A 27,998-nucleotide genomic window follows, 5' to 3' on the forward strand; every position below is an offset into this window, starting at 1 on the left:
TAGCACATGACAGACAGCACAATAAAAGCACCCACTTGCTACTCAGTTTGATTTCTTGTAAATGAAACCCCTTTTAAAACATGCGAGATTTTAGTTCTGAAACAGAAAGGAAATAATTTGTACGTGCCACTTCAAAGAACTGAGAATACCAGAGTGTGATTCACAGCTCAAGAAGCCTTCTTATTTGCAATCATTTCTTACATAAATGCACACCTCTCAGCATATTTAATACTGATCAGGGCCATTATGATTTATTATAAATCAGACCATAATTCTGTGTATTTTTCTTTTCTTTCAGATGCATATGGGAACGGTCACGTCTGAATGAATAATAAGTGTCCAAACACCAACAGCCCCACTTTCATTACAGTATTCTTTCACTTTTCATCAGCTTATAAAAGTAAACATAAAAAGGACACAAAGATGTATTGTTCATTTCTAAATGTTCTTAGCAGCTACTAAAAAAGGCTCACAGCCTGTGTTTTCTATGGTTATTTCCATTTTTCCCTGCCTCACTGAATTCACTATGGGATGGGGATCTTCTTCCATCTCTTTTGGCGTCAAACACAGTCCTTTCCACCGAACCTGAAGAGCGGGTTTCTTAAAAACCCTCCAAAGCAAGCAGGAAGGAGCTCGTCTCAGACGGTCTCTCCTCAGTCTCTCTTGGTGCCTGCTTGATTTGCCTGGTCAAGTCTGATCCTTCCGAGAAGCTGAGGTTTCAAAGCAGGAGCTGCTTCAAGTCACCAGTTTGAACTAGGGTTCCCATACGTATCGTACCACATGAGAAGGGTTACAAATGAGAGGCCATTTGTATCCTTAGGTGATCAGCAAATGCTGTACATTTTCAATTGTTTCCCGTTTCTCTCCGTGTGCCTTTTGAGTTTCTGAAGACAAATATAGTGTAATGCCACAATTTAGATTAGTTTTTTTACTTTCTCCAACAAGCTGTTTCATGCCCTTAGTGTGTACACAATGTAATAAATAAACAGAGTCTCACCACTTGTTTGTATCAGTCACACTGGTGAGTATGTACCACACCTCCTCTGTATATATTGGTAAGTACTTTATCTATTAATACTTGTTCCATTCAGTGCACAATTCTGTTTGCTCTCCTTACTTTCGAATAGTGCGCCAGAAACCTGATACTTCAGGTGATTAAGATCAGGGTAATTACACCTGCATCTTATCTTTTCAAGAGTTTTTCTTGATCACTTTGAGGTTACTCACTGTAACCAATCTGATTACCAGCTACAGTGGACACTGATAGTCACAGCCTCAGACTCTTGTAGTTGTAGTTTAGAACTGCGCTTAAGGAGAGCTGTGGATGTTTTCTGCTGCTTAAACTACTGCAAACATCCATGTCAGTTTGTTTTCGGTGGCCAGGGCAGAATAATCACTGGATGATCCCAGCAAATGTGTTGATGGGCAGAGGCAGACCCTTTGTCATGTACTTCATCAGTCCTACATCTTTTTCGTCTCCCAAGGTAAATTTCGATTTCCTGGCTTTCTGAATGCAGTAGCCTGGGTCCATGCACCTTGATACTTCGATGCTGTAAAACAAAAACAGAAAAAAAACTGCTCCAGGGGTGCCGTATAAATGGCTGACCCTGCACTCTGACCCCAAGCTTTTCTCTCCCCGTGTGTGTGTGTGTGTGTGTGTGTGTGTCTCATGGAGAGCAAGCTGGGGTATGCGAAAAGACAAATTTCTAATGCAAGAAATTGTATATGGCTAATAAAGTGATCTTATCTTATCTATTCATGTTTCAAATCATTTGACATGGCAGAAGATTTTAATTGGTGCTCACCTCAAAACATCCTTAAAGACTCTCTTGGAGTCCTTGTCAAGGCAAACTGTGAAGGTGCGTCGCTCAAGGGACCTGATTTTAATGCTACACGTTCTGATCCTTTGATCCTATGAATATAACAGATAAACACATTGAAGCAAACCTTCTGTATTATCATGGCCATGGACATTTCAGACATGCAGGTGCAGAACCTCGTTTTTTTACAGTATTTGAGTTGGATCGTCGTTGCACTGTACCAACAACCTCCTAAATATTTAACAAGAAAAAAAAACATGAAACTTACCACACCAGTCTTGATTTTAGGACTATCAGAAAAGCTCACAGTGAGACAGTCAAGGTCTGAAAAAAAGAAAGGAGATGAACAGAGTCATGATTTTTCAAGTAAACACTAAACATATTTCAGCTGAGAATACACTCCTTACTAGCAGAAAACAAAAATGGAATATCCTGTGAACTGAAGTAACTGTTTTTGTTCCTTTGTTTTACCAGGTACATAAATTGAGAACATACTGTATACTAAACAGTGACCTGCAGACTCATTAATATAGCAGGGTATTGGAGCAATATGAGTGAGGGACTGTGCTCACAGGGGCAACTGCAGCACTGATCCTGAGATCTGACTCCCCCAACCGTCCAGTCTGGAACCTGGAGCCCTACTGTACTTCACTGGAAGCATGTGCAAACCTCCTGTTATCATCATTCATTCAACTGAATGCACTGTTGTTTCAAATGTTTGCTTATTTCAAACAACTTGAGAGCACTTGAAATATGAAAAGAAATAGGTAACATATCGCATGTATTATGAAATCTCATGCTTAATTACTCCACCAACGTTCAAGTTCGGTTATAGCACTGGAGGCCTCTAATGGTAGGAGAGCAGGTACTGCTTCTGATAACCTTCACTGTGTTGCAAGTAAATCATTCAAATCGTCAGCTTTCTTCCTGAAATACCAAGTAGTGCAAACAATAAGCAATTACCAGTCCAGTTAAAACCAGTATTCTTTATGTACTGGATATATCCCTGCTTACCATCTCTTTCACTCATGGGAATAGCATTGATGAGCACACCAGATGTTCTTAGTGAAACTCCCCTGTTCGTTTCCCTGTTGCTCAAAGATGCCTGTTCAACAAAAAGACGACAAAAGACAAAAACATTAAAAATCTGTTCATCAAGACAAATGACGTTTAATGAAAGCAAGCTGGAATTACCAGTGTTAAATGGCAAAACATCAGAGGATATCATTCAGGATTTCAAAAAAAATATTACAATAAGGTAAATTTAAATTATATTGCTTTATACTAATAAAACAGCCATTTTATACTTTGTTCAACATACACGGAGTTGTCCAGAAAGAGCACACAAATATTAGGAAATAAAGACCTACCTTTGTGTAGTTGACAGAGATGACTGCACCACAGATTTCAGAAATACTCTTTTTATTTCTAATTGATCCCTCTGGAGAATTAATAGATTAACACTTTATTAGCAAACAAGGAAATTTACTGCACATTCCACAGTTATGTCTTTAGCTCACAATACATTTCCCAAAAAGTATATATTCATTTGTCAGATGCATGTGCTACACAAATGATTTATAGATAACACAATACAACACTTTCACTGTCAACCATTTAAAGAAGGTAACGTACATGGTGCAGTAATAAATAGATTGAGCTTTATAAATCCCAGAATACAAAATAAACATATCATAATAATTTACAAAGTAAAGATAAAATATTGTGTTAAATAAAATAAACTGTATTGATTGTTTGATTCAATTGTGAATTGGATAATAATTTGGAAATCTGCTGGATTAAATGCTCCGTGTCAATTATTTATGGAGGGTGCATTTTTAAAAACAGGTATTAGAACTATTGCAGTCTAGTGTTTAGTGGATTAAAATTGCAAGTCATTTTTGGCTTAGACAGATTAAAACAAAATCTACAAAGGAACAGCAAAAAAAACAGCCCGTTTGCTTCTGATCGCACCTGGGAAAAATCTGAATTCTGGGAAGTCGACTGCCAGCTGTGTGACGAAGACATCCTCCACAGCTTCCTTCGTCAAGCTGGAGAACGTTATCTAGACACAGGACACAGAGGATCACATTGCATCCAGGAAAAAAACGACACTTCAGGTGAGATTTATGGATCGGCTGCACCTCTTTGGTGCACTGCTCATACTGCCACTAGAGAGTGAGCAGAAACTGATTTTGATTAAGCAAATCGACAGAGAGGGCAAAAAAATGGACCCTGCTTCGTTCCATCCATGACAAGAAAGCGAGAGGAACTCAAATAGTTAATTCTGATCATTAAACAGACCAGAAAACAGTTTTCTTCTGCTTTTAAAGCGAAAGGAAGGCCGGGCAGTCTGAACGCCGTCTCTTCATTTTCGTGCAGCAAATGGAACACCGCAGGCGGGCACCTACCTTGACAGAGTAGAGAGTGAAGAAGACAGGTTGCAGAGCCAAGCGGATGTAGTAGGAGATAACATCAACCAGAAACGGGTCTGTCTCTGCAGATTTGCTCGTGCTTGATTGCTGAAATAAACACAAGTGACCTTCTGTTACTTCTCGGAGGGAGGTGCAAGGTGTCTAGTTTTCTGACAGAGTGTGACCCACTCAGCAGGTCAAATTGAAAATGGTGATTTCCAATGCACTGGAAGAGGTAAAGTGTTTGTATTCATGCTACGCTACCACATCAAAGCCTTAACTAAGAAGTGAAGATCTGTGCTGGTTTCTCTTTGCCATCTATGTTACTATACATATACAAATGTGAGAAAGGTTAACAAATGGAAGGAACTGTAAGAAAATGCAAGCAAGGAGTGTGAAACGGTTTACTCTCAGCGCCTCAGAACTATCACCGCAGCTCTAGCTGTAATAATAATAACTGTGCAATGTGTAATCCATCTTTTCCAGAGTTTATATCCTATTGATCTTGTTTTACAACAAAATGTTGAGACTTGCGACCCCTTGTGAAGAGGCTAGAAAGGGCATGACACAGCCAATACCCACAAGGCTGTACTGTCTTTGTGTCTTGTAAACACAAGTGACTTAACATTTAGCCCTGGAATGACGAGACTTCATATAGCACACGCCACCAAGCAAACTGAAACCAAGATAAGGCAGCTTCTTGAGGCTGAGCCAGAAGCAGAGTCATTTCAGACAGAGTTTTGAGGGCGGTGGCTGTTTCCCTCACTCTTACCATTTTGACCAGCTTGGGAATCATGTTTCCCAGGCTGTTAATGTTGCTCTCGAACCAAGGATCCACTCTTCCAAGGTAAGAGGCCAGGAGACAAGGTTTGCTGCTTGTAGCTGAAACATTCTCCTGTAAGACAAGAAAGAACAAACTGCTGTTCCAGACAATAGCTCCACTGGCTTTTTTGTTCCTGGCAATGTCTGTCTTTTCAACTGATAATCCGAGAGCAGGCAGTCCTTCAGCAGTGCAGAAAAGTTTTCTTCTTTGTACATACTGAAAGCTATACATTTAAAAGCTACAAAGACTTTAATGTAGTCAAATTTAATGTGCCGGTTGTGACCTAATGTAACAATAAGATGATTTTACCTTAACTGGAGAGGCGTTCTGCGGCTCGCTAGCGACAGGTATGTAGTAAATCTTCAGATTCAGCTTTGTTGTCAGAAAGGGACGTCGTGCCTCCCTCTTCCTATGACAGAAACCATATTAAGTAAAAAGCAAAAATGCTAAAAACAAACGCAGTGCTTTAGCTGTAATAGAGAAAGCTGAACATTGTCTTTTAGGCTATTCTCTGGGATATCTCCAAAATAGGCCATTAATCACGATATCAGCAGGCTGGGTTCTAAATATTTCATAACGTTTTGCGTGAGATAGTGTGTCAGGGAGGGAAACGCCTCAATCATTTTAAGCGCACCCTTACCTTAGAGAATAATAGGCCCTTGCCAGCTTTCCTAGCACCTGGTCATCTCCCATCACCACAACGCGGGCAGTGTAGAGCCGCTGCTGCTTGCTCACAGACATCCCGCGACTCCCCGCTTTCCTCTGCAGTTTCCCGCCGGCACTGGGCTCCTCAAGTACACCGTCCTGAAGGAGGGCCATGCCGTCCGAAACCGAGGGCTTCATCCTGATGCAGCCCTTCCTCGACAGCCTGGCCTGCTCCTGCTCAATCCCGCCACTAGGGGGCTCTTCCGCCACAGCCGGCAGCTCATTCGGAGGCAGATCCCTCTCGATCCCGCTGTCGTTGGACAGGATGGAGTGCCGCGTCATCTCCGGGCTGAAGTCCACCGAGAAGTCGTTCAGATCAAAGAAGTCTGGGCCCATGCTGTAGTGGTCGTACGAGGACCCTGACCTAACAAACTTCGCAAGCTCTCTCCCTGTTTCCAAAAGCAGAAGAGAACATCATAAAAATACACATAATGAACAGCTCGTGGAGTTTGTTATGGCTGCCTGGGCTCTGCGCGTGAGTTTGAAGTAAGCAAGCTACAGCATTTGAAAATCCCATTTTAATTTAGGAGAAGGAGAATTCTGAATGGATTTGTTGGAAGGACATTAGGAAGTTCTCACTCTCTGTGTTGGCACAACTGTCAGAAACATTCTAATACATGCTCGTATTTCAAAGGGAAAAGGAGCCCAAAAATGGGATATCTGCATCGGTATCAAAGTCAGTTTTCCCCCAAAAAACGAAAGCCAAATGAAGAAATAAACCTCACTTACACAACTGTTCATCATCCCGCCAGAGGTGAAAGCTGATTTCAGGGTTTGGCAGGGGAACGCTACACAGAGACCCCTGCGACTGCACATCTTAATACAAAGCAGAAAGGAACAGAACTTAAACATGAAAATAAACCATATTATCTTGGGTAGAAAGGAGAGGGTGAAGGAAGGGAGTATCAATAATATTCATTGGAAAAATCTCAATATCAGACATCAAAAATCTTCAGACCTTTCCTTTAATCCAGCTTCACAAGATGTCTAAATAAAAATACCTCCTACAGGACAGGTGCAATGGCATACCATGGTCTGCAGTCCTGAGGATGTGTGCGTAGAGCTTCTGCAGTCTCGCTGTGTACTGACTGCGGTCTGACCCCACTTCCTCTGCACAGTGCTCCATGCACAACACCACTTCCTGGAAGTATGGCTCAACATCTTGTCCTCTGGCCTGCAACACAAAGGCACTATTAATAGCCACACACAAAACTGCTTCCTAAACCCATGATGCTCTAACCGGTAAGCAATTCATTTGGAATGACTTGGTCTCATTACCTAGCCTTTTCAGCAGTTTTCTGAAACTCGGGATTCCCTTTTGCAAGTGGTTTGATAATGAATAATAATAATAATTCCTCACACTTCTATAGCACTTTTCTGGACACTCCACTCAAAGTGCTTTACATGTAATGGAGACTCCCAGTGTGCAGCCCCACCTGGATGATGTAACAGCAGCCAAAGTGCACCAGAACTCTCACCACACATCAGCTATCAGTGAGGAAGAAAACAGCATAATGAAGCCAATTCATAGATGGGGATTATTAGGAGGCCATGATTGGTAAGCCCCAAAGGGAAATTTGGCCAGAACACCAGAGTAACACCCCTACTCTTTTTGAGAAACGCCCTGGCATTTTTAATGACCACAGTGAGTCAGGACCTCGGTCCTGACTCACTGTGTCTGACACAGTCTGAAAGACTGCACCTTTTTACAGTATAGTGTCCCCATCACTATACTGGGGCATTAGGACCCACATAGACTGCAGGGTGAGCACCACCTGCTGGCCCCATTAACACCCTTTCCAGCAGCAACCTTAGTTTTTCCCAGGAGGTCTCCCATCCAGGTACTGACCAGGCTCACACCTGCTGAGCTTCAGTGGGCTGCCAGCTGTGAGTTGCAGGGTGATATGGCTGCTGGTGCTGGCAGCATGATACCTCCCAAAACCTGGGAGAATCTTTTGGTCAACAGGAGAAGCAGAAGCTGCTTCAGCAATGATGTAACTGGGATTCTTTCTTCTGTTCTTCAGTTTCTAAATAACCCCCGAAATGGCAAATGACAGTTCCGTGTGACCTAAATTGTAAACGCTGCATCTCAAAGACGTTTTTCACATGAAAACTGGTAATACAGCAAAGCATTCTAGCATGACATTACAAATTGCCTGAATTGCATGCAGACAGACCACAAGTTCTGCATACCAGGATGGAAGCTCAGAGTTACAGCTTTACGTGTCTTCCTCAAATTGCAGTTTTTACTATTTGCATTTTTTCTCCGTAATTTCTCACGCTGTTGTTCCATCCTACATGTCCGGGACACGGACAGTGGACACATCATACACAACATACACAAGAAATACAGTATATTAACATTGACACTGTACAGTAATGCTCAAGTTGGTCAGCGATATCATTTATTGGTAAGCACTGACTTAATCTTGAGGTTTTCCTTTAAACCAACTTTCAATCTTCACAGTGAAAGGTTCCGCAACACCGTCCTACCCCAAGATTAGCAGACATTAGTCATGAAGAGAGCAATCCTGCTTGTCTGTCCAGGTATTCCTGATGCTTGCATTACCAACAAGAACTGCACGCACTGCAGGGCCTAGTCAGAAGCAGATCACTGCGCTGCGCTGAGGCGAGCGTGCTGACTCGCAAACCACACCAACCTCCAGAATCCGAGCCAGAGCAGGACCATCACAGCTCTCCCCCAGCGCGGCCTGCATGGTGTGCTGAATGACACTGCACATGTGCCCCACGGGGCTGTGCAGGGGGCTGCTGGACTCGATGTCTCGGCTCAGCGCGACCCCCGTCTCGCCCGGGAACACGCTGGGGTCTGCAAACACAAGCACCCTGCAGGGAAGCCACAGCCCGAGAGTGAGAATGTCTGAAAAAACACAAAGCACGTGCACGGCCTCATCTGGAGCGCCAGTTGTGCAACGCATTGCAACAGCACATACAAGTATAAAAACAGACTTTCTAAAATTATGCATGACCACTGCCTACAATACTTTTCTCCTCTCTTAAAGAAAGCTCTACAAATTAGATGTGAACTGCCGATATGAGAACAGTCTTTTGTGGCTTTTGTTTGTCTAACCACTACATGTTACAGACAACCATCTGTAAAGCTACCCAAAAGAGACAGGTTATTGTACACCGTATCTTTTCAGATATAGGTTATAATACACTCTGTATGATGTACAGTGAAGTGTACTTACTTTTCCTGGTATGGAAATTGGTCATTCTTTATGTTTTGCTCAGTAATAAGCATCCTCTGATATAAAAGACCTGCAAAATAGAGAGATGTGTGTGTTAGAGTAGGCCGGCTCATATGGATGTTCAAAACATAGGGATGTCACCTGCTCCTTTCTCCCATCTGACTCTGGCAGGATAATTCTGAAGCTGATTGTGACAAACATCACCTTGCAAACGAGATGAGTCGATGACTCCATCCGCAAAGGTAATAAGACAAGCAGGCTACAACATGAAAAATTAAACTGATAACCAGAACTGCCTTACATGTTAGAAAGCAGGGGGCACAGGAGAGACCTGATTCCCATTTCAAAGGAATCTCTCCTCTGCAGCATGTCGGGAGACGAAAGCCGTGAGGTCACACAGACTCCATACCTGGGGTGTAGCGTTCCGTTTTAATCTTGACAGCGTGGCTGAGGCCGATTGTGCAGTAGGGCTCAGGGAGTGTTAACAACCGTTTGCAGAAGTCATACACCCTTTGATACAGGTCGTCAGGAATGTACGCTGCCTGCAGTAAAATGAGAAAGCACATTGTGAAGAAAGCATGTTACTGTCCCATCACTTCTCAACTCGGGCTCTGGGAACCCCTGGGGTCATCAGAGTTTGTCCAGGATGTGGCTCCCAAAAAATAAAGGAAACTGCCAGCAATGTTTCAAATGACATAGTGAACCTCCCCTGACAGCACTTATGATATACTGCATAATTTTATTTAAAAACACTTTCAATTAATCCATTTAAAACTTATGTATATGAGAAATACTCAGTAAAATCTATGATAAATTATGGTCACAATTTGCGTGTGAAATCAACATAGCTGACCAAAAATAGCAATCTCATACAGAATGCCACACATTTAAGACTTAAATTAATGTAGACATAAGCATTTTGTTTCTGCCTTTTGCATCTATGTTATATATTTTCATGCTTGAATTTACAGGCATCTTTCAGAATCTATTACTTTGCCTACGTTGTAATTTCCTTGTTAATTATTTTCCGACTGTGTTCCCCCATGACCTCATGGTTTGTATGAGTAGAAAATGATACTGGTCTGCAGCACAAAAGCTGCCTTAATGAAACTGCTAGAACATGCCAGCTAATATTTTACACACCCTGTACACATAAAAACAGAGCACACGAGGTACAGTTAAGTAGGAAACTCCATTCAGTTTTATCGTGATTTCACAGAGTTGCAAGGCTGAACCATCTTGGGAGACTTCTAATTTACCACACATATAGTTGATATAAGCTGTCCCTCGCTGATATTTCACCTGATTGGTGCTCATCAACATGGTATAGCTATGACTGACCAGTGCAACAATCCTAATATACATCTGGTAAAAAAACACCACAATGTACCAGCATGAGCTAACATTAGTATACACCTGCATCTTCCATTTTTAAGTGGAATTCCAACTCCCAGTCTAATTTGCAGTGAGTTCTGCTTAATTTTAAAGTATATCTGTGAAGGCTGTTCTTGTGACATCCATGTTAAGCCCATTATATACAGTATAGAGGAATCATCAGAGGTTTCTTAAACGGACACAAGATAAGCTAACATAAGAAGGACTATACTTTCAGTCCATCTTTTTGTTATGGCTAGTAGGAATTTTATTGTCCATTCTGAAGATTAAAGAGCACATTCCTCTCCAGTTCCCAGACTGGGAATAAAACACTGTAGTACCTCACTGACAGACTTCCTCCAGTCACTTCCTGTCATTCAGCATTGGGAAATCCTTCCTGAAGCTATTTTTGATGGAAGCTGTTTCTGTTTAGGGATTTGTTTGCAACGACAACAGGAGAACGACGTGCTGCAATGTGTTTTCTTGACCGTGCCAGACAGCAGAAGCAGAATGACCCACCTGGATTATTGTGTACATCAATGTGTGGAGCAGAGGTATGATGTACAATTTATTGTCAGCCCTCTCCGCCTGAAAAGACATCAGAATTGGGATTTCCTTAGGATAAAGATATTATCGGTATGTGTTTTACAAAAAGTGCAGCCCATCATCATGTCAGAAGATAATTTCAAACCCTTGAGTTGGTCTACAAGATCTTTAAATGCCTTTTTGTCTTACTAAAATACTACGGGATGCTTATGTCATTAAAATGTACTGTGATTACCCTAACGACTTAAGACAATTCTTTAGTTTCAATTATACATTAAACAAAAAATTCTTTAAAAATCCTGAAACTAGGTTTACACCATCCCCCTTCTCTTAATGACCGACTTATTTTTGTGTGATCTTCTCTAATCTCAAGCAGGTTTTGACCTCACGCCTTTCTCCACCCCTCTCCACTTTGCACTTCCTGAGTGGCCTCTCTGCCCCCTCCCCTCTCCCAGCTTGTGTTCTTCTGTGCTGTTTAATCTCTGCTGTCTGCCCTGTCTTTCTCACACCTGAAGAAGGCTTCACAGCCGAAACGGTCTGTTTTCTCTCTTCTCTTTTCAGCCTGGAATAAACCTATTACTTGTTCCTTTGAAATTCTTACAAAGTCTAGGGATTTTTTTTTTATAAAAGGCAAAATGACTTACCCTTTCTAATTCTTTCACAACTATTTTAACCAATGAGATGCTTTTTGCAGGACTGTTCTCAATTTTCTTATGCAGAGTCCATCTTAGCATCCCTGTTCCAAAACAACCACATGTAAGCACACCTCTCTTACAATGCAAATATGAAGAGTGCCCTCTGGCGATATCAAATATATCACATTTATCAGCAATATCTCATGAACCACAAAGATGATGTTTCAGTTGAGCTGTTCGCCTTGTAGGCAATGCTTACTGGAAACAGTATAGAAGTTATTAGTCTGTAATTAACCATAGAAATGAATGATATGCCTCACATGCTTATAATTTCTCCTGCCAGTGGCTATTGCAACCCAGTAGCGTGCTTAGTTAACACTGCTGTCCAACTCAGTGCACAATGGGCTAACACTTTTGGGTCAGTAGGAGAATTGACTCGTCATCGGCCACCTTTTTTTCCTCACAGTGAGTTAGCAATGGAAACATGCAATAATAGTAATTACTATAAACCACAGATCGCATTATTTTTCAAAGTGAGAGATTATCTTGTACTTTCAAGCCCTGACCCTCAAAAACCTACTGATGCCGTCTTGGTGCTACAATGAAAGAGAGGCAAAAGGAGGAAACCAGTCAGCAGTATGTACACTACTCTTAATAATAAAAAAGGACTGATGTGACACACTACCTCGGATGTGCTGGGAGGCTGGGTGTTGGCCTTCTAACTCCCGCAGAATGGCCTGGACGCTGCGGAAAATGTCCGACTCCACAGCAGAGGACACTCTGTAGCCTACTGCAGAGTTACACGCGGTGGGAACAGAGTTAGCCAGGTTGCAAGCAGTAACTTCAGCACACTGGGATATGCAATGCTCTGCACTGCACATAATGGTTTCTGCTGTATGCCTGGCTATCACATCATGCTTTGTTGCTTTATTGTTTCACTGAATTGACCGTGAGATACATCCATCTATTCATTCATTTTCTACCAGCTTGTTCCAATTCAGTCTGGAGCTGGAGTCTATCCCGGCAAGCAACGGGCACCAGGACGGGTGCACCTTGGATAGGACACCAGTCCATTGCAGGGCACACACAGACACACACACCAGGGTCAATTTTCCCTGAAGCCAATTAACCTACTAGCATGTTTTTGGACTGTGGGAGAAAACTCACACAAACACGGGGGCCAGACAAGCTACATACCTAAAACTCTGTTATACTAAACCTTGTAATGACACAGATTCAAGAGAAACAGTAACAGCTTTCGTTTCTGTACAGATCTTTCAGTTTAAGGATTCTGCGTGTATGTTAGTCCTGCATTTCAATTTTTTAAACAGAGTTAAACAGAGCAAGTCTTCCTGGAAAATAACATTTTTATACTGGGCATGCTGTCTGCCATAAAAGATTTGGCAAGCTATTTTAGATGACTAGATTTCATACAGTACTTAAGTTGCAAAACATTATTTCTACATTCTTTCCGTTAAATACCAGCTCATTTGACATCCCCTTTTGCAGTCCCGCAGAAAAAAATGAAGATTTTCTATAAATACAGGTGGGACAGTAAGTGGCTTTGGGATCAGCCAACAGGGAAACGTCATAAGGAATATATACTGTGTTTATGACAGCATGGATCTCATCGCAAACAATGGATGAATTATGGAAGATTTTTCAAATTCTTCTTATTTACCATTAATAACTACAAGTGCATTTTTTAGTGCAACCTTTATAACTTCCTTTGAGGCCAAGAAACTGGTTTGAAATAGCTGCACACCTTTCACCTCCATGTCGATCTTGGCTGCAGGGGACTTTCAGGAATCCAGGAAGATGGCAGCTCACTCGCATTGAGGGCAGACGATCACATCTGTGAAGAAGAGTATGCACTGGTTTATTATGGATGCTTTATGAGGGCTTATTTTCCCAGCCAAGGCAGTCCTGCCAGTCTTTCACCACTCTCCATTACAACCAGTAACACAGCCTTTTTTGGCTAGATTTTAAAACCCCTTCTACTGGTGGGTAAAAGTGCAGTCACACACAGTAAAGCACAATCAAGTCATGGTAAAAGCTTGATCAAGCGCACGGCGACATGAGTCATGGGGCAATGCAGCAAGGGAAAGTAAATTCATGAAACCTGTCTGTTTGAAATGCAAACCAGAGAGCACAAGCCGGCTACCATATGAGGAGGAATGCTGAGGTGTTTGGATGCTGCTCCTCTTCCTAGTTTAGAGGATTTTGTTTTGGTTTTATATTTTTCTGTATGCATTTTTTCCCTTTGCATTCACTAAATCTGGCTATTTATTTTTAGTTTTAGCTGTATCAGTAATTAGCCGCGTCATGCCACTCAGTACCTCCCAGCACCTAAGCCAACGCAGTATCTGTGGACAGCACTCTGCTTGAATTTCAATCAAAACTGAAGGAGCTGGGGGTAATATCTGATCTTAGTTAAACTTTTGACGCTCAAGTGCAGAATACCATTAAAACACCATTCTTCTTTCTCAGACACAACGCCAGATTTTGTCCTTTGTTGTCTTTGACTGCTGCAGAAAAGCTGGGCAACACGGCAACACCCTGCTCGCTGGGGTATCTAAATCCGCTGTGAACAAACCCTAGAATTCAGCAGGGCACATGCAAGCAATCGCATTACTCCTGTCCTGGTGTCGTTGCACTGGCTTTCGATCGAGTTTCAAGTCTACTTCAAAATCCTCATGTTCACCTACAGTATAAGGCTCTAGTGGGTTTGGCACCTCAGTACCTATCTGAGTTACTATCCGTCTACTCTCCAGCTTGCAACCTTCGTTCATCTGCGTCTGGTCTTCTAGATGTCCCCCAAGCTCCTTCATATTCTGTGAGCGACGGGGTCTTCTCTTGCTGCGCCCCAAAGCTATGGAATTCTATCTGCGGGGATAACAGAGAGTCGCCTACCCTGAGTGCATTTAAATCTAGATTAGTACTTAATTAGTGTCTGTCTGCTCCATTTTCTAACTTCTGCTACATTTCTAAGCTCTTGTCCATCTTATGTGAAAATGTAAGCAAAATGAAAATACATTTTCAATTTTGCTATTGAAAATGTATCTGCTATTTTTACACCTACCGTAAAGCAAACTGAGTTGCTACTTTTAAAAGCTCTATATAAATAAAGGTGTTATTAGTAGTAGTAGTAGTAGTAGTAATAAAAACTATGTAAAAGTGCATTTAAAACCAAGAACAGGAGGCATCACTTTACCAAAAGAGGTGCGGGAGTGTGGAACAAGCTACTCAATCATGCTTTTCTGTCAAAGCTGGTACCCTGGCTTCTTTCAAGAAAAGGCTGGATGAGATCAATTAACTACTAACTACCCTACAAGCTAGATGGACTGAATTACCTCCTCTCACTCATACTCTTATGTTCTTATGAATAGTATTGACACATGAAAACCACAGTGGGACTGGAAAAAGTCGGTGTCATTTTCCATGGTAAATTTAAAAGACACAGAAGACTAAGTCAACCGGAAGCCCTTGCTTTATTTATGGACTATTCTACGCTCAGTGAAAAGGAGGGATGTTTATGAAGTTTCTAAGGTTGGAGTGTGGAGCTACAGTACGTTAGCTAGCAGGTAAAACTAGAGGTTAATTTCACATTGAAAAGTAAACAGGACAAAAAACAGTGTGCCACCTGCGGAGCCTCTCCAAGTGAATTTATATGTCAGGTGTAGCTATTTATATTGCTGCCTAAGGTGAAGATTACATGGTACAGAACCTAAGCAAATTAAGTGAGTCTGGATTTGCAGACAACTGTCATACCAAAGATATTATACTTTACTTCATTAAAACTTATTCTTTCGGTCATCTACATGGAAGCTAAGAAATTCACAATTTGTAAAAACATTTTTGCTTCTCAACGCTTTAATTGCAAAATGTTTTCCTTAACTCACCTACAGATACAAAGGTTCCTTAAATGCCGGCGGTGTGCAGAAGTGTCTGCACAGCTGTATACCAAATCTTACACATTTCACTGCAACGCTGATATGCAACAGCACAGCATCACAGACTACAAATGACCGGTGCATTAGTTAGAACAGTCGTGCTCACGGAGCTCACGTTTCAGTGCCTGATCAGCACAGGTAATTTTAACCAGGAAGAGAAATCGCTGCCTTCCTACCCACATGAAAGACAATGATAATGGAACATTTATACTAAAGGAGGATGTGTGTGTGGGAGTGGGGTGTTGATTCGAAGCTACACATAAGGAATTGGACTACTGTATATCTAGAGCCCTGAAAGTAAAAGCACAGGTGCATAACTTCATACCTTCTGAATGGATTATGGGTCTTTAATAGAAGCCACCCACAGCTATGGAATCTGGTGACTAAAGTATCATTAAAAACAGAAAACAGTTTCAAGTTAGAAAAATAATGAATTATAATTTAAAGCACAGTGAAATATATAAGGGTGATAATTTGTGTTAGAAACCAAAGTAAAGCATCATGTATACATGGTAGTAAAGGTAGTACAGGCTGATGATAAGCAAGGCTTCATTGAACTAGGTACGAATAAACAAGTACACATTTCTCTTTTGAAGGGAATAATGCACTTTTCAACATTGATGCCTAAACTTTTATAAATAAACGTAAGGGTGGATTGCACAGGTTTCTTTATCTCCTTTCTTAGTAATGTTGCTTAACTCCTTTAGAGAGCATAGCCTTGCAAGAATGGTGTTACACCATGTCACTGCTGAATGACCTGCAGAGGAACTAAACAGACACGAAGCACATCCTATAGACAGCTAATGCACATACTGTAAACAGAAGGTGAAAACACTTCTTTGTGTGTTCCCAAAACTGCGCATTATGTTAATAATACATTTCACATATACCTTTATGTGAGCAGCAACGCAAACTCAAAAAGCTCCTCTAAACACATTGGAAGACATTAAAAATTAATCTACGAGGTTTTGTTAAGACTTAGAAATCACAACATGTTCAAGCAGTTACTATTGCTAAGAAAATCCTGAGGACGTGCGATTGTGAAAATTACAGGACAACAGCAGCCATTTCGCTCTGCAAAGGGCACAAATGCAGCAATAAATGGACTATAACACTGTATATTCTACCCATTTTCAGCATGCACGGTTTTATCCAGTATTTCATCGATACTAGAAAAAAAGCAGAAGAGATCATAACAAGTCAGCACCTGTTCCAGAGTTGACTCTGCAAAACGATCTGTGTGACCTTCTGCCGAACAGTCAGATTACTCCACAAAAAGGCATGAAAAGTTCAAGCTCCTAGTGTAGATTTAAACTGGCATCTCACCTTCCTCCTCACAGAAACCCGATCCTCAGAACTCCTGGACACAAAATTCGGGTCATCTCTGGATTTCGATTTGAACTTAAGAAACAGTGGGCCCTGAACAAACACTCTAGAGAACGAAACTACTTCGACTGAAAAACGTACTTCCTCTAATGAAAGCAGGAGTGGAGGGGGGTTGCTGAGGGGGAAGCAGATGATGGGGAGGCTGGGGGGATTTTTCAGTGTGCATGAAAACAGTTTTTCAGTCTTTTCCTTCTTTCCCCCTCACAACTCACAGAAAGGCCTTACATTTGCTCGCTGAAGGATTTAAGAGAAGATTTAGCGCTGATCCCTGCACACTGCGTAAAGCTGCCTACCTTATGAATGGCACCAAGCCGATTTTCCATGAGCTTCCTGAAGTGCTCGTCTATTTCTTTCTTTGAGCAAGCGGTTTGACGCGATCTGGAGATATACTACTAATTAACACACTTCCCCTCCATTGAAGTGCACAGGCACACATTAGTGCAATCCTTTTGTGAAGCTTTTCATTTCAACAGCCAGAACTGAAGAGAGCTTTTTTCATTAAGCAACAATTGCACAGGAAGGTCTTTCAGGTTCAATGCAAGTTTGGGGACTGACAGGCCGTCCTGTATAGTTGACCACAGAGAGAAGTGAATTTGCATGTTTACATGCAGTACCTGTCTAACACATCTTGTTTAATGCGATGTAGTATTTAAAAGCAACACAGTGCACTGAGCAGGATAACAAATGCTTGTTATTTTAAACGCAGTTTATCTATCCATACATTACCTACAGCTGCTTCATCCAAAATAGGGTCAGACATAAATGCCGCTGAAGGGTGAAATAATTGTACTCTACATAACTAGAATATATGAAGAAATAATACTTTAATACTAAATGGAATATAAACACTCTTTCAGATAATTGTACAAAAACTGCATTGACAGCATTTCCAGCAAACTTAGGTTAGGTTAGATTGACTGAATCTCAACTGGCTTTAGTCTCAAAGACTACAGAAGTTCAGTAAAAAAAAAAAAGAGACTGTGAAAGGATTCAAGCATTCAAAATCCTCAAAGGCACCGGCAAAGTAACTCAGAGAGACACTGCGCGACTACAAAGGGTCAGGAGTAGAAATGAAGACGAGACGGAAAAAAGCGGGGACTTCATCAAAACCGAGTTCTGTACGTCTTCAAAAACAAAATGTCAAGCCAAGCTGTTGAAGCTGATCGTTTGTACATCATTCAAACAAACAGGCCTGTTCTGAAGAGATCTTATTACTGTGCCATGCGAGGGCAAACCTCAATCTTCTTTACTATGGCTTTTTTCACATAACAGCTAGATGACATCCTCAGATCAATTAGCTATTAACTTGGTACTTGGTAGCTACTAACAACCCAACGAGTCAGATGGGTTGAATGGCCTCTTTTCATTTACAACCATTCTTATGACTTATGGATCTGGTAAAAAAAAAAGTAAGTGATGCACAATTTATGCAACGAAAGTAATACAAATATAAAATATGAATACAACATTGCCAGGCTTGGAGAACCTTTCTTCTGGGTTACCAATTTTAAGACGGTAAAATCACTGGGTCCACATTTACTATGAAACCTCAGGACAACAGGAATGTCACACAGTCACAGGTCAGTTCCTCTAGTGTCATTAAACTGTAGCCTTAACAGAATTTATTTTCAATGGGAGAGGTGCCACTCTGTCTCCTCAGTGAAAGCATTTTCATTGGTACGACATAATTGCCTGTGGTTTGAAGTTGTATTATTTCACTACGCTGACATACAACACACATTTTGCTCTCAAAGGTTAATTCAGTGAGCTGCTCACACTCAGACGACCACTAAGGATCTTATCTGAGTAATGTAGCTGCATCCTATTAACATAATTTACAAGAAATATAGTGGAGGATCTATTTTAAGATTTCTGACTTCCTGCACTGTAGTTTGTCGTCTAAGCAAGCAGCTCTCTTCAAAGCAGGTTATTTCTAATAATTTTTTGTACATGCAAAACTTCAAAATCCCACAGAGAACCTGCTGAAAACAAGTTCACATTTCAACCCTTTTTCAACATCTGTTTTTTTTCATGATTATGGGGCAAAATCTATTTCCACGAGCCTGTTATTTGGAATGACCCCCTGGCACTGGGTCAAACTGTTGACCCACAGTTACAAATGAAAGTACACGACCAAGTCTCTCTCACGGTCTGCTCTCTACTATAAGACCACGTTTTGGCACAGCTTGCTGGGGACAGGACGTTTTCTCTTTGCAGGCCTCTCAATAAGGAAGGAAAAATTATGCACCAAGAAATGACAGAAAAACATATTTAAAACCCCTAAAAAAAACAAATTCTCATCACTTCCCCGAAACAGCTAATGCTGTAAATGTCATCATGGTCAAAACACCCTTATCAAATTCCCTTCCCAGCACAAGGACGAAGGCATAGCGTTGGTCTGACATGCAGAAGTTTTACAGTTAACCAGGATTCAGGTATCGCAATAGGAATTCACTGCTGGCTGTGAGACAAAGTTCAAGAAGCCAGAAGGTTCAAGAAAGTACGGCACCAACAGACAGGGAAACAAACAACTAGAGGCAAAGGTATAAGTTATTTTCAACGTTCCCCCAACACAACACCAGCCCCGTCTGCAGTTTTTATTTAGATTGGCGCAAACTTTTAGTCATGACAACTCCTCTTCTTTAAAAAGAAAGTTTGACTTACCTCATTAAAAGCACAGTAAAGTACAGAGATTTACTGCAAGTCTGTTACAAGCCTAGTATGATATAAAATAGAGAAAAAAAATATGGATACATATTAACTTTGGTCACATTTACCACAGTAAAATCAAAGCTGGTGTTGGCTTTAGAAAAACATATTCCTTTTGGACTCTCATGTTTTGGACAACATGAAACTCTGAAATCAAACACGTCATAGGCAAGCCATTAGTGTTTCTCTTTTCCGTCCTCAGCTTCCTTCAAGACACCTGGATGGCCTCCTGAAACCAACAACTCTAAAGAAGTGGCCCGTTTCATTGGGTCATCGGAACCACTCACGCCTCTGTGTCCCATTGGGCAGAGGAGATCAAGGAGGGTTCAGGAAAACTCCCATTTGAAGCCTGAACAAAAATACCAAGGAGTACAGAAGGAAAACCAGGATTTTCCCCACTGTGTAGAATAGCCATCCACAGTAGTGCTTCTGGAGTTTAGCAACAGTACTAGAAGCTTTCAATATTTTAAGCTTTTACAAACACAGCAGTAAGGGCATGTGAACTGACATTTGTCATAACAGCACTTGAAAAGGAATGCTTATGAACATTCATTTTTATTCTCCAGTTATCGTAATACATCTCCTGGGAATGCACACTAGATTTCTGTTAACACCTGTATTTTTCCCCAATATCTTCAGTCTTTTTACATGCCTTGTATCAAAACAGCTTTTTGTTTAGGCTGGAGGCCAAGGAGGTAGATGGAGAAAAACAGTGATACTAAACGGAGAGAAAATTAATTAATTTGCCTCCTGCATTTACAGTAACAATCTGAGGAAGTGGTATTGCACTACTGTAATATGCCAGCTACGCTCAGAATCGCTATCCTGTATGAAAACAATAGGGCTATAAATGTGATTTATATAGAGAAAGATGGATGGAAAATGTATTATAATAGGAGGAGGCTACACAGATGAAGTAAACCAGAATAAACAAGACTAAGCCTGTGTGAAATTTCTGAGCCACACACACTAACCAGCTTGTAGCTCCACTGGGTTACTGAAGATTGCGTTCAGTAATTGGCCTGAAGACACCGATATACTCAGCTGTGGTAGTTCTGTGGTACGTATGTGGTCGTTCCAATGCTCCAATCTTAAAGAGCACAAAAATCATTTACATGGGTCTCAGGCTTTGCAGCTCATTATGATTCTGAATTTGAGCAACTATTTCTTCAATAAACATCCCAACATCAGCTAAAATCTGTGAATCTGCTTCCGAGAGTGAAGCCATTGGCTGCCTAGCGTGTACACAAATCGGTTTCTCCACTTAGTTGCAGCTGTCAGACTGGTCTCTCAGCTAATTTGCTACTGTTCACCAATTGTCTTCACAACCTCAGTTCCCTCTGCTTGACAGAAAAGCCTGGGGTTTTTCTGAGGAAGGTTTCCAGTCAGATAAGCCCCCCCGCCCTCCTGTGTGTCATAACAAAAATGCAGACGCCTGCAGTGACAATGAACCTCCAGGGAGAAAAAGAGCCTTTTCTATTTATACGTCCTGCTTTGCAAGAAAGAAAACAAAGCTATTTAAAAGATTTTTTGTTTATATATATATATTAAAATATTTAAAGAGGAAGTCAGATTTGAAAAGGGTGTGGGAGAAGGGAATAATAAAAATATTATTTATAATAATATCAGCCTCAGAGATTTTACTCAGACACTAAGTGTTTTTTGTTTTTTTTCAGGCTTAAGCAGACACCGCTAAAGTTAAGGATGCAAAACTGTGTCTCTTGAAATGTTTATTTCTGGACCACAGTGCCATGTGCTCATTTCACAAGGTGCCATAATCACATTTTCCATCATAGCTTGCTCCTTCTTTATTTTGTTACAAAGAATCATCACCATTCAAATGACAAATGCCCTAAATTAGTTTTTGCAACGCTTTTTTATCAACAAGCCAGTGTTGACAAAACTAGGTCATGTTCTTTAGTCTGGCTGTGCTACTGTGTAAGTCTAGATATGAATTCCCTGATGTTTACTTATAGCACAAAGGACTCTGTCTCAGAATAAAATAAATACCATTTCAGAACTTCAAAGAGAGAGGACAGCTGACTTAATGTGCTGGCATAAGACCCTTTCTTTTATAGACGGAATAAGCTACTAATATATTAATGCGGTACTGCATACCGACTCCTGCAGAGAGCCCATCCCATAACATACTTCTAAGGGTATTTTTGCAGCTAACAAGCACATTTTCTGAATCTAGCAGTAATTCTGTGAGTGCATGATACTGAATACTGAAACACTGAATCTTTGGCTCTGACCTCAGTGCAATCGACTGTACTGTATGGCTGAACTACAGCAGATTTAGCTGCACAAGTTTACTCACCACACACCAAAACAGCCCTGTGAGATGGCCTTTAACATTTGTTAGAACATACTTTGGCTGCTGGCTTACCTTCCAGGACAAGTTCTTCTTTTTATTTCAAGAAAAGAAAACTAATTTAAAGAGTGTGAGCATGCAAAGTGTAATTCATGCCTAGGGATTTCATTGTCTTGTATAAGCCGAGTTAGGTCATTCAAAGCTTCGGGATGAGGAACTTATGAAGAAACAAAAGCTGCAAATGTCTTAGCCACCAGCAGTATTGCCCGTGTGCAGACAAACACGGGCAATACTAAGATATAAGACAAACTAGATATATCACTTAAACAACACAATCCCCAAATTACATCTTTTACTTAATGCCTTAAATTGGTAAAACTGACTGTGAAGCAGATTTTTAATTAATTAATGTCAAATAAATTCTATTCAGAACACATTTAATTAATCCAATTATAATGGATTTGTAACTTTGTTACTCAAATTACTACTAAAGTTAAGCAAGAAATTAATTAAATGTTAGTTAAAGCAAAAAAAAGGGTTCTTTGTTCAATGAAAGCAATATTTGTCCAGGCCTAATTTCACAAATGTTTTGGGGACAGCCAAGAAAAAGTTAAAAATAGTCAGAAACGTTACGGGTACATTCAAATTCACCACGTGAACATATTAGAACTTCAGCATGTACAGACCCAAACAGATGTAGATTTAAAGGCTTATATATTCAATCCTGTCTGGTAAAGACGTAGAGTAGATTTCTACCTCCACCCATCCTGGTAGCTATCACCTTTCTTCAGCCATGTCAACTATACAAGTGCTATTCATTTTCCGATATATGACCCACTCTTCAGCAGAGCACAGAACCTGCATCATCTAGGAAACAGGAACTTTATATAAAGGCACATTTATATGACCTGCACTGCATGTAGAAACAAGAGCTTTCATCTAGAAAGCAGAAACGCACTTCCTCTCAACAGAAACCCCCTTGAGCGAGGTACATGCCTGTGGGCTGGGAAAAAGGATGCGATCACACTACATTACCCACTGTCTGCTCCATAACAGCCAGGGAGATTACTTGAGGTAAAGGAATTTTATTTTTGAAATATGTTTTTATTGATTTGTCTGCACAATTTAACATTACACTTCTAACAAGTAAAGCTAGAGTGCTGCAGTAAATGTGAATTAAGGGGTAAGACCTAATTTAGAACATTGTGCACTATGGTGGTCACCACACATCAACTGGGACATCTGGAATGGGTCAAAAGAACAGTCACCAGGTATACTCCTAGGTTTAAAGGAACCTCTTACCCTGCCAAGTTAAACGAAAGGAATCATTTTAGTCCTGAACAGAGCAGACTGCGAGGGAACCCGAACTACACAAACTTCTTATCAAAAGTACAAAAGGCCTTGACACGATCAACCCACGGAGCTTCAGCAAGTTCTACAGTGAAATTCACAAGTGGAAACTGAGGTGAAGAGCATTTAATGCTGAGAACAGGAGGAGCTTCTTTACACAAAGGATGGTAGGGGTCTGGAACAAGCTACCAAGTCACGTTACTGAGGTTCACACCCTGACTTTTTTTTTTAAGATCCTCAGTTACTTCCCAACCTCCTCTTGTTTGCAAGCTTTCATGTTCTTATAAATTACCATGAGTTCAGAAAAAGGCATACGAGTCCCAACAGACCATGTCATTAGAGTAAATGTTTACAGCAGTTTTCTAAATCAGTGAGCTCATGGCAAAAAAGATGGTTACATTTACGCTTTTTCCACCTCTGAAATTAAAGGCAGCATCGGCAAATGCCAAACTTGAAAAAAAAATTCTTTAACTTCATTAGTAATAACATAGCCTCTACAGTGGTGGGTACACCTAGGATGAATCATGCCGTTGCCTACAGTCTGTATCAAAAGAAACAGAAATAATTGTACACTGGAGCTTCCTGCGCTGGCCTGTCACCTCCATCACTGCCACATGTTCTGGCATTCCAAAAATGGCACACTGGGACCTGACTGGCAACACTGTCATCAAACCCGCTGCTGGCGATTTAAGAACAGCGAGCGCAAGCTTCAGTTAAAATCCTGCACCTCTTGTGCGGATACTGCCGATCTCAGCTTTCTGCTGAGCGCTTCAGTCAGGCACAAGAGCTTGTTTCCTCTTGAGCAGGACTCTGCTTCTAGGTATCTCGCTGCAGTTTCTAGAAATAAACGAAGCAGCTATTTGTGTGGGGCAGCTCGATCATGCCGGAAAGGATGAACTCTGCGAGGTGACAACATTTTACACATACGTGAAGCAACAACTTATCTCTGTAGCACAGGGGGGGCTGCAGGGAAACAAAAGCAGAAATAAAGGAAGCAAAACACACTCTCAACAGCTGCAGCTCCTTAACTTTGCAAAGATGGTAAAAATATTTTTGGAAACCTCAGTGTTTTTGCTTCTATATTCTTTGCTTGAAATAACAAAATGATTTTAGGTTGTACAGCTTTTGTTTTTTTTTTATGCATAGTGCCAACTTAAAGAAACAACAACAACATTCTTCCTCATGCCACAGATACCTAGCTCTTACCTTCAGGGCTTTGGCTTTCTGCCATATCTGGCAAAAAATCATAGATTACAGATTTTTTTAGGATACTTCCAGATCCGCAATCTGAAAAAAATAAACAGAAAAACAGAGAATAGTCGACGGAAAATATTTACGCCATGGTTAACCTTTGGAAATTCATCAATTAAAATATAAATGTGCCAACACAACAGACAGGGTGGGGCACACACAGGGCATGATTTATAGCAGTTTATTCTGTTTCACACATTAACTAACAGCAGCATCCAACAGACACTACGGATTGCATTGAATTAATCAATTGTTAAAGGCTCATTCAAATTTCACAACTAAACTCCTGTAGAGAATTCAAACTAGTCAGTTCCTGTACTAACTTTCTGCAATATTCCCAAACCCATACGATCTCAGACTATGCATCGTATAGTACAAGAAGCAGTGTTTACTACAGACTACTACCGTTTACTGCATTAAAACGGAAAATCCATTCTACCACTGTAATATTCAGAAGAAATATAGGTTCACGTCAGAATAGGTACAAATGAAAGGAGCTCCTATGAAGTTCGTTGGAGAGAACCCACTGAATTACTGTCAGACCTAACCTTGCTGTCTATTGACAGTGGGAGGAAACCAGAAAACCTGGGCAACCTGTGCAGACAGAAAAAAAACATGCAAACTCCACACAATAATATTCCCTTGTTAGACGTGAACCCAGAACCCCTGAAGCTGGCAGCAATTAATTACAATACCAGCATTTTACTATTTACTGTACCAGAAAGTAACACCATGTGATAACACTCAAATGACAAACTAATGTACTTTCAAAGAGTGAACGCCAAACTTTCATTATTATAAAGCAGTAAAAATAATGAAACTGTACTGGATTATAATGAAACAGCATGGAACAAAAACAATGCATATATACATATAAACATTTTTGGTTTACAATTCTGTAATGTAGTTCTTTTCTTAAGGAATAATTTACAGAGTATTAGATCAAAGATTAGACACTTGGGGACAACAGAAAATATCTATAAATTGTAATCAAGTTACATAAAGTTCTAAAACACTTTGTTTATTGAATGACTGCCAGAAAATCAGGTAGTGATTTATGTTTGAATTTAACCAGTGTTTACACAGGAACAGGAAATATATGTAAGAATTTACAGTAACTAGATAAAAAAAGGTGATTTATTGAACTGTAATCAAGCGCTATAATATGTTTTCTGACTTGGTTCCATTCACAAACCTATTGATAACTCACTGCCAGTTGTATTGTTTTGGAAAAACTATCCTTGACTTAAAATTTGGTATAGTTCCTCAACATGGGAATACAATGATAAAAACTGGAAGAAACTTCACCTTCTTTGAGAGAATAATGCCCTTAGACACATCTAAAGAAACGGTGTGAGATTATAGTTCCGGAAGAATTATTATTTTCTGTATTTTGCTGGGCTTGTATAGATAAGACTAGATTAAAGTGCCAAGTACAAAGCTCCTAAACGTCATAAACTGCCTGATGTATGAGTTTTATTTGCATATCTGACATTTCTTTAGAGTACTGAACAGAAATAAAGATACATTTGGTCAAGCTTGGCAATGTGCTTGTTTGACACTATACTTAAAAAATATATTTGTTCATGTATTTTTAAAAAAATAAGCTCAGATTTTTATTAACCCTGTGAAAAAATAACAATCTGTGGATTGCAGCTCAACACATATTGCAGGCTATTAAAATAATGTTTATCCATGATAACCATGATAAGTTTATTACCAGCTGCGCTCAAAGTCACCGAGTCCAACTGGAGGACAAAGTAACACTCCCCTGGTTTAGAACATTGTATCACGTGCATCTCCTGTTGGTCTTTTTCCATGGTGAACACATTTCCCTATTTATTGTGTTATGTAATTCATTGTACACTGTCTTTCCTAGACTGTAATGAACAGTTCAACGTACTCTAGCACACAGAATAGAGTACCTTAAAAACAGGTGATGAACTGCTTCAGGTCCGAGTAATGTTACTTTCCGTCCACGTAAACTTAATAGCAACTATTTTTTCACACGCTATTTTTACTGGAATAGTTGGTGAAGATCAAGACGTCACTGTCTGCTAAGGGAGAAAAAGCCCTTTGGTTATGGTGAAGCTATTCCTGTAATCTTGAAATTTTGGCCTGATTTGGAGTTTGGCCCTATCAACCTGGAAACCCTTAACTACGTACCTGGATACATTCGTATATACAGTAAACGAGTAGCCTAAACTAGGTCCAAGCACGCAGTGAAGCCAGCGACAGGCTTCGGTCGGAGGTGCTAAGGTGAACGATTCTCACAGAAGGTAGTTCAAAATGAAACGACAGGGAAAATCACTTTGCGACAGCTGCAATTATCAACCATTTCTTTCTGTTTTGCGCTAAAGTGCGCCCCGCGGTACCGAAGCAATTCTTCTTGAGATCTTGGAGAAAGACACTGTTCATTCATGCTTCCGTTAGATATGGTTTCAGCTCCCAGCGTCGCTCGAAACCCTTTGCTGATGTTAAAGTTTAAAACAATTTCACATAGAATAATTAAACTCGGGGTGGACTATCGGGCTGTCTCCAGTGTGCATTCTTGAATGCGACCCTGTCCACTAAAAACAGGGCGTCTGTTTTAATGACAACACGACGCTCTGCAGAGTAATGAGGACTTGGCCGGACAGCCTTCCTGGCCGCCGCAGCGTCCGGTAAACAGCACGAAAACGAAGAAAAAAAACTTCCTGGTTTGTTTGTCCACTTATTAACAATGAAATGTGGATATGATGTGAGCCAGCTGCTATTTCTGACCCTTGTTCAGTTCCTTTTGAAACCACGTCTTTGAATTAATGAGAGGCAGCGGTTAATCTCATAAATACTTATGTATGACCTCGAAACAGCCTCCTTCCACAGTGAAAATATTATTTGCAACCACGTATATAAATATAATTTTTAACGGATTTTTCTAAAGAAAACGTTTGTGTTCTGGAAGAACACCTGTAGGTTTTTAATTTTACATGTTTTTAAAAAGTCATTAGACATATAAAACGGCGAGTTCTCGGATTTCACAATATCATTTTACGACGTGTCATTCTGTATCTGCGGAGATGTACAAGTTAAAAAGAAAAACAATACCAGAACTTTCACGATGAAGCTGTGTGTCCCCTTGATAAACGAAGGGAAGCTGTATTCTCAAGACGAATTTGTTTTGACGCGATAACTCCGGTACCAGTCCGCAAAGGCGAGCGGACCGCTCTCGCTCTCAAGGCCAGTCGTTTTAGCGAAAAGCACGCAGAGAATTAAAAGACGTAATGTCCCTGCATACCAGAAAGCAAGCCCACAACGGCACAGCACAGCCCGGGATATTGAAGTCCATGGCAATTAAAGCAGCTCACCTGTAGGAAAATCAGTGCAGGGACTTCTCGGAGACTTGTGAAGTTTCAAACTCGGGGCTACAGGCAGGAGCCGAAGTTGCACCTGCGCCGCACCGCCCACGCACCCTGCTTCCGATTGGCCGTGTGGCGCTCGGGCTGTCAAAGGGTGTCTGCGCTGTGGCT

At 40.7% G+C, this 27,998-nt stretch overlaps 1 protein-coding gene across 6 annotated transcripts; it reads right to left on the bottom strand.

Annotated features, from left to right (window-relative positions):
- Positions 1–281: 281 nt before the first annotated feature.
- On the bottom strand, positions 282–27,977 carry pik3r6 (phosphoinositide-3-kinase regulatory subunit 6). Of its 6 annotated transcripts, none has more exons than XM_088926511.1 (22): positions 27,837–27,977; positions 24,445–24,525; positions 13,292–13,381; positions 12,212–12,316; positions 11,536–11,627; positions 10,865–10,933; positions 9,381–9,513; positions 8,972–9,041; positions 8,423–8,606; positions 6,792–6,936; positions 6,492–6,578; positions 5,698–6,151; positions 5,367–5,466; positions 5,007–5,129; positions 4,232–4,342; positions 3,795–3,885; positions 3,191–3,261; positions 2,835–2,925; positions 2,089–2,144; positions 1,806–1,912; positions 1,466–1,550; positions 282–884 (listed from the first exon to the last, which is right to left on the bottom strand). In XM_088926511.1, the coding sequence occupies exons 3-22, from the start codon at positions 13,302–13,304 to the stop codon at positions 825–827; spliced, it is 2,247 nt and encodes a 748-aa protein (XP_088782637.1). In that variant the 5' UTR covers positions 13,305–13,381; positions 24,445–24,525; positions 27,837–27,977; the 3' UTR covers positions 282–824. The 6 variants fall into 6 exon arrangements, with proteins under 6 accessions (XP_088782637.1, XP_088782634.1, XP_088782633.1 ...); XM_088926508.1 differs by adding an exon at positions 15,805–15,862 and having other exon boundaries at positions 282–1,550; XM_088926507.1 differs by having other exon boundaries at positions 282–1,550.
- Between the last annotated feature and the right edge of the window lie 21 nt (positions 27,978–27,998).

Source organism: Atractosteus spatula, chromosome 11, assembly GCF_055471065.1.
Source record: "Atractosteus spatula isolate fAtrSpa1 chromosome 11, fAtrSpa1.hap1, whole genome shotgun sequence".
NCBI lineage: Eukaryota > Metazoa > Chordata > Actinopteri > Semionotiformes > Lepisosteidae > Atractosteus > Atractosteus spatula.

Excerpts from the sequence above, each read along its gene's own strand:
- pik3r6 (XM_088926507.1), bottom strand. Across the intron at positions 6,579-6,791 it reads CCTCAGGACTGCAGACCATG|ATGTGCAGTCGCAGGGGTCT; the intron begins GTATGCCATTGC and ends CTTTGTATTAAG. Across the intron at positions 5,467-5,697 it reads AGGGCCTATTATTCTCTAAG|GAAGAGGGAGGCACGACGTC; the intron begins GTAAGGGTGCGC and ends TTTCTGTCATAG.